This window comes from Moschus berezovskii, chromosome 13 (genome assembly GCF_049115385.1).
Source record: "Moschus berezovskii isolate FMDL1 chromosome 13, NW_MosBer_1.0, whole genome shotgun sequence".
Lineage (NCBI taxonomy): Eukaryota > Metazoa > Chordata > Mammalia > Artiodactyla > Moschidae > Moschus > Moschus berezovskii.
In genome coordinates this window covers 14097574-14109984 of record NC_142472.1, presented here as the reverse complement: position 1 = coordinate 14109984, position 12411 = coordinate 14097574, and the positions used below count along the sequence as shown (strand labels likewise).

The 12411-nt window shown below is 38.5% G+C and overlaps 1 protein-coding gene across 3 annotated transcripts in view; it reads right to left on the bottom strand.

The window, feature by feature from the left end:
- The window catches only part of UGGT2 (UDP-glucose glycoprotein glucosyltransferase 2), a 140779-nt gene that overhangs the window by 77192 nt on the left and 51176 nt on the right, over positions 1-12411 (bottom strand). For all 3 annotated transcript variants that reach the window (XM_055426570.2, XM_055426572.2, XM_055426573.2), the window contains exon 12: positions 5608-5758. In XM_055426570.2, the coding sequence (XP_055282545.2) occupies positions 5608-5758 (151 nt within the window). The remainder of the gene's footprint in view (positions 1-5607; positions 5759-12411) is intronic.

Sequence of the window (12411 nt, the reverse complement as noted above, 5' to 3'; positions counted from 1 at the left end):
TAAGAAGCTAGATGAATATTCTGTAAGGAACAAACATTATGTGCAACAATTTTATATTCCCATAGCCTTTTACATTATGTTCCCTTTGAAACAATTGACTATTTACTCATCTTTGTTTTTCATATTAAAAAATTAAACTATTTATTAAATAGTCTTCGTAAAACATTTAAGGTATAGGAGGCAACGAGGTCATTCACCTCTCTAAAATTTAAAAGCTTGGACATAAGGAAAATAAAATGACTCAGAAAAATTAAATTTTTAAAACTGACACTTAGGACATTCAATTCTAACCAAGGTGGAATAGCTTATATTTAACTAGCTCTCTCTCCTGAAACAATGTCAACAGATGGAGAAAACTATTGTTTAGAGGCTTGGAGGTATGGGTCAATCAACAATCAAGAACTAAGGAGTTGTAACCCTTGAAAGCAGAAGGAACATGAGGCAAGCTCCACATTCGCCTCAACTTTGTTCCTGGGGGCATTTTCAGAACTGTAGTCTGAAGGAAGATAATTCAAACAGCAAATGACAGTCGTATCTGGCTCTCCAATATGGAAAAGATATATGATGTGAGTATCTTATCCCCTTGGTGGTGAGTTATATTTTTTTGTTTCAAGTGAGAAACCAGCATTATGCTTCATGCGTCAGTCCCACTGAACTTGAATTAACGACTGGAGTGTTGAGTAGCTTTCAATGTGGATCAAAACAGCTGAATGGGTTTATTTAAAATGCAGATTCCTTGGCACCACTTCAGACCTACTAAATAAGTCCCATTCAAAACAAATGCCCTACGTGATTCTTATCACAAATACTAAAGTTAGAACGCTATAGAAATGACACAATTTACGGCCATGAGTGCTGGGTGAAGAAGTTGAGGTGATATCCAGATCCGTTTTGGAGAACTACTGAGACAACACGGGAAATCATGCTGACTAGCCCACAGACACTGCCTGCCCTGTCTCTAGTCTCGGGTGAACATACACACAGAAGCAGCAGCGGGAACTAGAAGGGACTGGCACTGACAGGCCAAAGATCTACCTCCATCTGTTCTGCTGGTCATAACTCAGGCCTTGGCTATCTACTAGGCTTCCAAGATACTGAAAAGAAGATATTGTTATTTATTGATTAGAACCTGTAAAACAACCTCCTCAGCATCCAGGGAGTTATACAAGTCAACAAATAATCACAGGATAGGTCAATCTGTTAGAGGCTGATACTCATTCTCAAAGAAGCAAAGACTAATAGTTCACATCTTTTGAGTTCTTTTGGGGGAGTGACATTAGCTAAAATGTCTGAGTAAGAAATTCCAAAACTTCATCCTTATACAAAAACACGGAAAAACTAGAAAATCTGTGGGAATGATCATTTTCAGAACCATGAAAACCAATCAAAAGTTTACAGCAACGCTGAGAGTGTTTATTCAAGAAAAAAGGCTGAATCTCAGTAACATTGAGATTTATGGTATTGTAATAATTTACCTCAATCCCATTTCCTGCTCCCAGCCTAAACAGTAGCCTTGAAAATGACAGCTCACATTCCAGTACCGATATTGGAAGCAGGAGAATGGACTTTATTCTGAAAGAATTGTAACTTTTTGTCTGAACTGTCTGGTGACTTCCTAGAAAACGTTCTGAAAAGTCTTGCCTTTACTCTGCCTCACTCATAATTTGCCTAGTATGAAAGCTGTTACTCTAATTTATGCAAAACATTTACTGGAAAATGTTTAGACACTCCTGAGATAGTAGAAAATTGTTGGGATATATGACGCAGTAACTACAAACCTAGTGAGGAAAGGTTGGGGAATGGGAAACAGGGATTTGAGAGGTTCTGATGAATTCCTGGGAATGTACAAGGCCATGGGCATGCTAAGGAGGGCCCGAGAGAAGGTCCTATGTTCTCACTTCTGGTTGACTTTCAAGCTCTATGCAAACAAGAACTGAAGGTGAATGCATAGATGCAGACCACATAGTTGAATGTTTAGTGTGTGCTACTCTTCCTCCCTCCATGTGCGACATACACAAAGCACCTCTGTCAAGATGCAAAGACTGGGAGATTTTCTGGTTCCAGGCACTTTAGTAAAATCTCGGTCCAGTAGTTAGCAGATGAATAGGCTAACCTAACAGAGATTTCTGTGGCCACACATGAAAAAGAATACAGACTCTATAAAATGAGTCACTATTAAACAACAGCAAACAGCAATAATCACAAATCCTGGGAAGGGGTGAGAATATGACTTCCAGGAAGTGCCACAGTATTCAGTATTTCAACAACAAAAAAATAAAAGGCAAGGAAAAATTCTAAATTAAACATAAGGAAACAATTCCATTTATAGTAACATCAAAAAGTGTAAAATACTTAAAAATAATTTAACAAGCCTGAAACTTACACTGAAAGCTTCAAAACACTGTTGAAAGAAATTACCCTAAATAAATGGAAAGGCACCTCACATTCACGGATTGGAAGATGTCTAAATAGCAATTGTAACATGTCTAAATGGCAATATTCCTTAAACAATTTATTGATTCAACAAAATCTCAATAAAAATTCCAGCTTGTCTTTTTTTTTTTAACAGAAATGGACAAGCTCATTCCATAATTCAAAAAGAAAGGAAAAAGGTGTAAAATGCCAAGACAATCTTAAAGATGAAGAATAAAGCTGTAGGACTCATAATTTCCAATTTTTAAAGTCACTACAAAGCTACAGTAAAAAAAAAATAAATAGTCTGGTGTTGGAATAAGGATAAGATACATATCAACAGAACTGAACTCAAAGTCCAGAAATAAACCCACATGTCTAGTCAACTGATTAACAACATCATTACTGGATGAGGACAGGGAAATTTGCCTTTATGACTGTGGGGTGTGCTTGTCAAGTTACACTCTTAACTGAAGTACAAAAAATAATTGTAGGGGTAGTTCTGCTACAATATGACCAAAGACCCCATCACTGTGGGAGGTCTGGCACAGTGAACTAAAAAGAAATTACAATCCAGAGGAGCCAAACACATAATCCTATGATAGTTTTTACTGATTCTTCACATACTTGAGGTACTATATAAAGGCTGCAAATATATAACAATTAAAGTAGATAAAATCTAAATTGTGACTCCTGAAGTCTGAGACAGAGAAACCTGAAATGATAAGTCAGGGATGGAAGAAAACTAATGACCCTCAAGTTCTTCCTTAATTCTCAACCAGACTTTTAAGAAATAAACTGCCAACCCCTCATATTTTGAGGGGGAGGGTATAAACAAAGAAATCAGAAATGACTTAACTCAGAGACTCAGCTTTGTCTGTAAAGACAAAAAGTAAGTAGAGAAACAGATTCAGGGGAAAAAGAATTTAAAGCAAAGTACTGCATTCATTCATGAATAGTTTTGTTTTGACATTAAGATATTCAACAATTTTTTTTTTTGGCGTACTTCCTATTAAATAAGATCTGATGTATGTTGACGGTATTTAACAAAGTCCTGGCATGGGGGGCATTTACATTCCACTGGAAGAAGATTATAAATGAATACATATCATAATGGGTGGTAGTAAATGCTATAAGCAAAAATAAAGCTTATGTGTGAGCTAACTTTGTTGCTTTAACAGATCAAGTTGAACAGTGCTGAGACCCCAGAGCTCTGCATTTAGTGCCAGTTAATCTTTTTGGAGGTAGCTAGAGAATTAAGTCCGGAGAAGGAAATGGCAACCCACTCCAGTACTCTTGCCTGGAAAACCCCATGGACAGAGGAGCCTGGTAGGCTGCAGTCCATGGGGTCGCAAAGAGTCGGACACGACTAAGTGACTTCATTTTCACTTTCACGCATTGGAGAAGGAAATGGCAACCCACTCCAGTGTTCTTGCCTGGAGAATCCCAGGGACGGCGGAGCCTGGTGGGCTGCCATCTATGGGGTCGCACAGAATCGGACATGACTGAAGCGACTTAGCAGCAGCAACAGCAGCGAATTAAGTCTCAGAAACAATTTTCTATTCAGACAGGCACTTTCCAAGTGGAAAAATAGAAGCATTTGAGACATAAAGCTTCCCTTAATGGTATGTAAAAAAGATACTTTAAAAATTACTAGTCTTAGAAGGAATGAAATTCTTATACATGCTACAATATGGATGAACCTTGAAAACATCATGGTGAGTGAAATAAGTCAGGCATAACTGGACAAATATCACATGACTACCCTTACATGCAGCACAGGAACAGGCAAATTCACAGAGACAAAAAGTAGAACAGAGGTTACCAGGCACTTAAGGGAGAAGGGAATGGGTGTCTATTTGAAATGATGAAGTTCTGGAAACAGATAATGGTGACAGTTGGACGAGACTGTGAATATATTTAATGCCAATGAATTACAGACTTAAAATGCTTAACAGAACATTACCTTATATTATATTTTACCTCAATAAAAATTACTTCCAAGAAGTTCCTTGGAAAAGAACGCCTCCTCAAAGTGTCCAACAGCTGGGCAAGAGAGGAGTCTTTATAGCATACAGGAGGAGACTCTGTGGGCAGTGCGGGCAATGGGAACAGTATCAGGGGACTGCTCCCCTCATGTGACTGACCATCTTCCACGGCCAACTTTGGGGGATAAGGATGCTATTTCATAAATGGAGTTGGAAAGTTTCTTTACAGGTCTATTTCTTATGTTAAGAATAGCTTTGGAAACTACTTCCCTCATTTTATCTCACCCCCAAATTTTTCTGAAAATGGTCAAAATCATAAATGCTTAAAATAAAAGGCACAAAGTATTAAAATAACTAACATGGTCATTCCTCTTACTGATAAAAACATTATTAGAAAAAGATATCTGTTATTGAGTATAAAGACATCCAAGTAAAATTTTTAGCCAGTGAGAGAACATTGTCTAAAGAGTAGTTAAAAAACAAACAAACAAAAAACCTGGAGCCAACAAACAAGTAACTTATAAAATTGTCCTAGAAAATACAATGGTCCAACTAACAAATAGCAAATGTAGTTTGTCTTCAGTCTGAGGTATCTGATGTTCAGGGAACGCAGCAGTTCTTTGGTGCCATTATTATTCCCTGATTCCTGGATGGCTGACTAACTCTATAGGTGGGAAGATGGTTCTGGCAGGAAGAGGAGGAAGTAAGCCATTTCCACCTATCAGGCCTTACCATGGACTATTTTTGTGCTTTAAAGAAGGAAAAGTGATGTGATCGGATTTCAAAAAAATTCACTTAGGCTGTAATACATGGACCAGAACATCAGGAAGCCACTGTAAATTGTTGGGCAAGATTTTCACTATATTAAGGTGGTATTCATATATTCCTCAGATATTAGCCATTTGGTATTTTGTTGCTGCTGTTGCTTAGGCAGTTATTCTGTTGTTCTCGTTTTGCTTTTCTCTTTAAAGCTGGAAAGGACACTGAATGAGCTGAGTAGATATTCTCCTGAGGAAGTACAGAGAATACAAGAAAGGGGAAAGGAAGATCTAAGGGGGAGAGGGAATGAGTCTGTAGTTTTACTTTTTCTTCTCACTCCTATAACCTCTTTCAAAATGCTTAAATTAATTCTAAAGTCTGCCAATATCTGGTTTTAAGTCTTAAGTCTCCTAAAGGTTTTAAAGTGAGAAATTACAGGGGCACTTACCATGATAGAAGAATGTCTAATATCCAGTGCATAGGTATCATCCCAACTACGTGCACTTAATTTTAAAAACTTGCTCATATCTTCTCCTTTGATCCCAAGACTGCGAAGGCCATTCATCATTTTTCCTTCCAGTTTCAGCATATCCAAAAGACTTTAGGTTTAAAGAAAAGAAATGTTTTACTTTGATTTTCCAACATTTTTTATTAAATCCTTTAAAGTTCATAGATATCTCAAAGCATTAGAAACAAGTTTCTCTGGTATTTTTATTAATAGCAGAAAAACACATTATTAAACTCATTAACAAACAAGATAAGAATTTCTAATTAGTTATCTAATGTAAACTATGTTGAGTTTTTTTAAAGTTATAACAAAACCTTCTTTAAAGGGTAAGACATTAAAGTATATATATATAATATTACTTCACCAAGAAAGTGAAAATATGTTCATTTCTGAGCAAGCCAAAAATAAAGGGAAAAAATACAGTAGAGGTCACTCTTTTGATACAAAAAACAAGATCAAACATGACCTAAAATACAAAGTTTCATAAAAGTATGAAAGTTCACATATGCTTAGAATATATATTAAAATTTCTAATTGCATATACAATAATTTGATAGCTCTTAGTATTACTAATGTTAGAAAGTATTATTGCTAAAAGTAACAACATCATCAATAAATGACCTTACTGACAAAGAGTCAGGGCAATTTGATACTTTAAACCACTGCTTATCAAGTTCACTCTGGGTCTCATAACAACCTCAGGAAGTCTCAAGAGATGCCAATGAGGCTCAGAGAGATGAAGCCTCCTGCCCAGGAACTCAGCCAGTGGACTTGCAGAGCTGAGACACGAAGGCCATCTACAAAGATAGGTAAGGCTGTACAGACCATGGTAAAGCATGTTCGTGTTGGGGAAGGTAAAAATCTACTAGGCAAGGAGGAATTCTGATTATTACTTTTTGAAACCAAGTGTTTATATTTATTATATTTAACCAAAGTGCTTCATTCAAAAATCCATTCATGGAAATCACCTTGCCTTTCAGAAATGAACAGAATCAGAATAAAGTGATATATGGCCTTTAGATACAGTTCTTAGGGAGGACTATAGAAACGTACATTTAAAGAGTAGAGATCTAATACCTAAACTCCTAAGAAGACTATTTTTGAGGTATTTCAAGCTGGCCAGTTCTGACTGTATTACAAAGTAGACTTTTTACTATTCCCTTCAAATGTATTAGAAGATGACTGTGATAAAAAAAAAAGCACCAGCTTGAATATCATAAATTACCAATAATAAGATTTAGTTGGGGCTATAACACTACACTGCATGTGGCTTCTTAAAGTTCTTAATCCCTTTAGTCTAAATTTTCTCATTTGTAAAATAAGAATTGTGGATGGCACTACCAACGTTCTCTCCATTTAAAAAATGTTATGATGCTTACTGAAGAGATACTTTTTATGTGATAGAATTATAATATTCTTCATAGCTTCTGTAACTACCATCTTTGTTATCACAACATAGTTTTCAAGGAAAACTATCAACAGAAAAACTAGATAGAGCTACATGGTGTGGTACACTGAAAAGGGCATGACATTTAAACCCTGAAACTATTTGCTAGTTGTGTCCCTATTTTTATGTGAAATCTGAGTCTTTGTTTCCCCATACATAAAAAGAGAACAGTAATAATCACCTGATAGGGTATTACGATTAAATGAATTTACTACTAAGCACACAGTTGCTCTCAACAGCACCAGTTTCTTCCTTGCTCTTTTCAAATATTGAATTTTGGATACCAAATTAAAAAACAAACAAACTAGGTTCTTGAAATATGATAGATTTATCAGGAAAACTTATCTCTGGATTGTTAAATAATAAAAACTATTTTTCATGCTTCTCTTTTAATAGTTACAAAACAATGGAATGGAAACGACTACAGAGATATCTTCAAGAAAATGAGAGATACCAAGGGAACTTTTCATGCAAAGATGGGCACAATAAAGGACAGAAAACATATGGACCTAACAAAAGCAGAAGATATTAAGAAGAGGTGGCAAGAATACTCAGAAGAGCTATACAAAAAAGATCTTCACGACCCAGATAATCATGATGGTGTGATCACTCACCTAGAGCCAGACACCCTGGAATGCGAAGTCAAGTGGGCCTTAGGAAGCATCACTACAAACAAAGCTAGTGGAGGTGATGGAATTCTAGTTGAGCTATTTCAAATCCTAAAAGATGATACTGTGAAAGTGCTGCACTCAATATGCCAGCAAATTTGGAAAACTCAGCAGTGCCCACAGAACTGGAAAAGGTCAGTTTTCATTCCAATCCCAAAGAAAGGCAATGCCAAAGAATGCTCAAACTACTGCACAACTGCACTCATCTCACACACTAGTGAAGTCATGCTCAAAATTCTCCAAGCCAGACTTCAACAGTACGTGAACCATGAACTTCCAGATGTACAAGCTGGTTTTAGAAAAGGCAGAGGAACCAGAGATCAAATTCCCAACATCTGTTGGATCACTGAAAAAGTGAGAGAGTTCAAGAAAAACATCTATTTCTGCTTTATTGACTATGCCAAAGCCTTTGACTGTGTGGAACACAAAAAACTGTGGCACATTCTGAAAGAGATGGGAATACCAGACCACCTGACCTGCCTCTTGAGAAACTTGTATGCAGGTCAGGAAGCAACAGTTAGAACTGGACATGGAACAACAGGCTGGTTCCAAATTGGGAAAGGAGTATGTCAATGCTGTATATTGTCACTCTGCTTATTTAACTTATATGCAGAGTACATCATGAGAAATGCTGGACTGGATGAAGCACAAGCTGGAAGCAAGATTTCCGGGAGAAATATAAATGACTTCAGATATGCAGATGACATCACTCTTATGGCAGAAAGTGAAGAGGAATTAAAAATCCTCTTGATGAATGTGAAAGAGGAGAGTGAAAAAGTTGGCTTAAAGCTCAACATTCAGAAAACTAAGATCATGGCATCTGGTCCCATCACTTCATGGGAAATAGATGGGGAAACAGTGGAAACCATGATAGACTTTATTTTGGGGGGCTCCAAAATCACTGCAGATGGTGACTGCAGCCATGCAATTAAAAGACGCTTACTCCTTGGAAGAAAAGTTATGACCAACCTAGATAGCATATTAAAAAGCAGAGACATTACTTTGTCAACAAAGGTCTGCCTAGTCAAAGCTATGGTTTGTCCAGTAGTCGTGTATGGATGTAAGAGTTTGACTATAAAGAAAGCTGAGTGCCGAAGAATTTATGTTTTTGAACTGTGGTGTTGGAGAAGACTCCTGAGAGTCCCTTGGATTGCAAGGAGATCCAAATAGTCCATCCTAAAGGAAATCAGTCCTGAATATTCATTGGAAGGATTGATGCTGCAGCTGAAACTCCCAATTCTTTGGCCACCTAATGCGAAGAACTGACTCTTGGAAAAGACCCTGATGCTGGGAAAGACTGAAGGAGTGAGGAGAAGGGGACGACAGAGGATGAGATGGTTGGATGGCATCACCGACTCAATGGACATGAGTTTGAGCAAACTCTGGGAGTTGGTGATGGACAGGGAGGCCTGGAATGCTGCAGTCCATGGGGTCGCAAAGAGTCAGACACGACTGAGCAACTGAACTGAACTGATCTTTAAATTTGCTTAGAACCTTTCACTGGCTTCTCCTGCCCTCGAAATAAAAGGCCAAAATGTGCAACCTGGTTCCACAATCTTTGTCCACCTGTGCAACCTAAGTACCTTCCAGCTCCTCCTCACTGCATACTTTAGCCATATTAGACCATGCATTTCCTCAAATATGTCATGTTTGCAGAACCTCCACTCTCTACTCTGCCTGATTCATCCTTAAATATCACTTCCTTGAAGAAAACTGATATCCACCGTCCCCATCGAGAACAAGTTTAAAACTCGCAAAGCACTACACTTTATCTTTTAGAAACCTTATCACAATATAATTATTGTTAAATTTCAATTATACCACTAGACTATAAATTCTGTTTAAGACATTTCTGTCTTGTTTACCACGATACCCCTAATACCTAGCAGTCTCTATACAACAGAAAGCATTCAGACATTACCCAAATCGAAATTTATTATTGAACTGATTTTACCACATTGAATTTTAAAGCTGCCCACACTTCAGATACATATTTATCCAGAGCTCAAACTGTGAGCCAGACAACTTCATTAAGATACAGAAAAATTACACAAGTGGGACCATCAAGACACCTTTGTGACCTCTTTCTTTCTGGTAGTTATACTGTACTGACATTACTCAAGTCTGAGCAAGATGGCTATCAAAATAAGTAATATCCAATATGTTCAGTTCAGTTCAGTCACTCAGCTGTGTCCGACTCTCTGCGACCCCCTGAATCACAGCACGCCAGGCTTCCCTGTCCATCACCAACTCCTGGAGTTCACTCAAACTCATGTCCACAGAGTCGGTGATGCCATCCAGCCATCTCATTCTCTGTCGTCTCCTTCTCCTCCCACCCCCAACCTTTCCCAGCATCAGGGTCTTTTCCAGTGGGTCAACTCGTCGCATGAGGTGGCCAAAGTATTGCAGTTTCAGCTTCAGCATCAGTCCTTTCAATGAACACCCAGGACTGATCTCCCTGAGAATGGACTGGTTGGATCTCCTTGCAGTACAAGCGACTCTCAAGAGTCTTCTCCAACACCACAGTTCAAAAGCATCAATTCTTCAGCACTCAGCTTTCTCCACAGTCCAACTCTCACATCCATACATGACCACAGGAAAAACCACAGCCTTGACTAGACGGACCTTTGTTGGCAAAGTAACGTCTCTGCTTTTTAATATATTATCTAGGTTGGTCATAACTTTCCTTCCAAGGAGCAAGCGTCTTTTAATTTCATGGCTGCAGTCAGCATCTGCAGTGATTTTGGAGTTCAAAAAAATAAAGTCTGACACTGTTTCCACTGTTTTTCCATCTATTTCCCATGAAGTGATGGGACCACATGCTATGATCTTTGTCTTCTGAATGTTGAGCTTCAAGTGAACATTTTCACTCTCCTCTTTCACTTTCATCAAGAGGCTTTAGAGTTCCTCTTCACTTTCTGCCATAAGCGTAGTGTCATCTGCATATCTGAGATTACTGATATTTCTCCCAGCAATCTTGATTCCAGCTTGTGCTTCTTCCAGCCCAGCGTTCCTCATGATGTACTCTGCATATAAGTTAAATAAGCAGGGTGAGAATATACAGCCTTGACGTACTCCTTTTCCTATTTGGAACCAGTCTGTTGTTCCAGGTACAGTTCTGACTGTTGCTTCCTGACCTGCATACAGGTTTCTCAAGAGGCAGGTCAGGTGGTCTGGGATTCCCATCTCTTTCAGAATGTTCCACAGTTTATTGTGATCCACACAGTCAAATGCTTTGGCATAGCCAATGAAGCAGAAATAGATGATTTTCTGGAACTCTCCTGCTTTCTCCATGATCCAGCGGATGTTGGCAATTTGATCTCTGGTGCCTCTGCCTTTTCTAAAACCTGCTTGAACATCTGGGAGTTCACGGTTCACATATTGCTGAAGCCTGGCTTGGAGGATTTTTAGCATGACTTTACTAGTGTGTGAGATGAGTGCAATTGTGCGGTAGTTTGAGCATTCTTTGGCATTGCCTTTCTTTGGGATTGGAATGAAGACTGACCTTTTCCAGTCCTGTGGCCACTGCTGAGTTTTCCAAATTTGCTGGCTGGCAATATTGAGTGCAGCACTTTCACAGCATCATCTTTCAAGATTTGAAATAGCTCAACTGGAATTCCATCACCTCCAATAGCTTTGTTCGTAGTGATGCTTTCTAAGGCCCACTTGACTTCACATTCCAAGATGTCTGGCTCTAGGTCAGTGATCACATTATCGTGACTATCTTGGTCGTGAAGATCTTCTTTGTACAGTTATTCTGTGTATTCTTGCCACCTCTTCTTAATATCTTCTGCTTCTATTAGGTCCATACCATTTCTGTCCTTTATCGAGCCCATCTTTGCATGAAATGTTCCCTTGGAATCTCTAATTTTCTTGAAGAGATCTCTTGTTTTTCCTATTCTGTTGTTTTCCTCTATTTCTTTGCATTGATCACTGAGGAAGGCTTTCTTATCTCTCCTTGCTATTCTTTGGAACTCTGCATTCAGATGCTTATAGCTTTCCTTTTCTCCTTTGCTTTTCGCTTCTCTTCTTTTCATAGCTATTTGTAAGGCCTCCTCAGACAGCCATTTTGCTTTTTTGCATTTCTTTTCCATGGGGATGGTCTTGGTCCCTGTCTCCTGTACAATGTCACGAACCTCCGTCCAGAGTTCATCAGGCACTCTATCAGATCTAGTCCCTTGAATCTATTTCTCACTTCCACTGTATAATCATAAGGGATTTGATTTAGATCATATCTGAATGGTCTTGTGGTTTTCCCTACTTTCTTCAATTTAAGTCTGAATTTGGCAATAAGGAGTTCATGATCTGAGCCACAGTCAGCTCCTGGTCTTGTTTTTGCTAACTGTATACAGCTTCTTCATCTTTGGCTGCAAAGAATATAATCAATCTGATTTCGGTGTTGACCATCCAGAGTCAATTTCTTGGGCAGTTCTACTTGACCAGAGTCTGTTACACTCCGAGGCTGGGGTGACTACTACGTAGCTCTATGGTAGATGTATCTAAGGTAGATACATAAAACACATTTATGGAACTCCTCACATTTATTTGGTCTTATCTGCCTTCTTCCCTAGTCACTGCCCCTGCCTCCTACTGCCCTAGTCTCCCTTGGGGTGACAGTCAGGCTTTGGC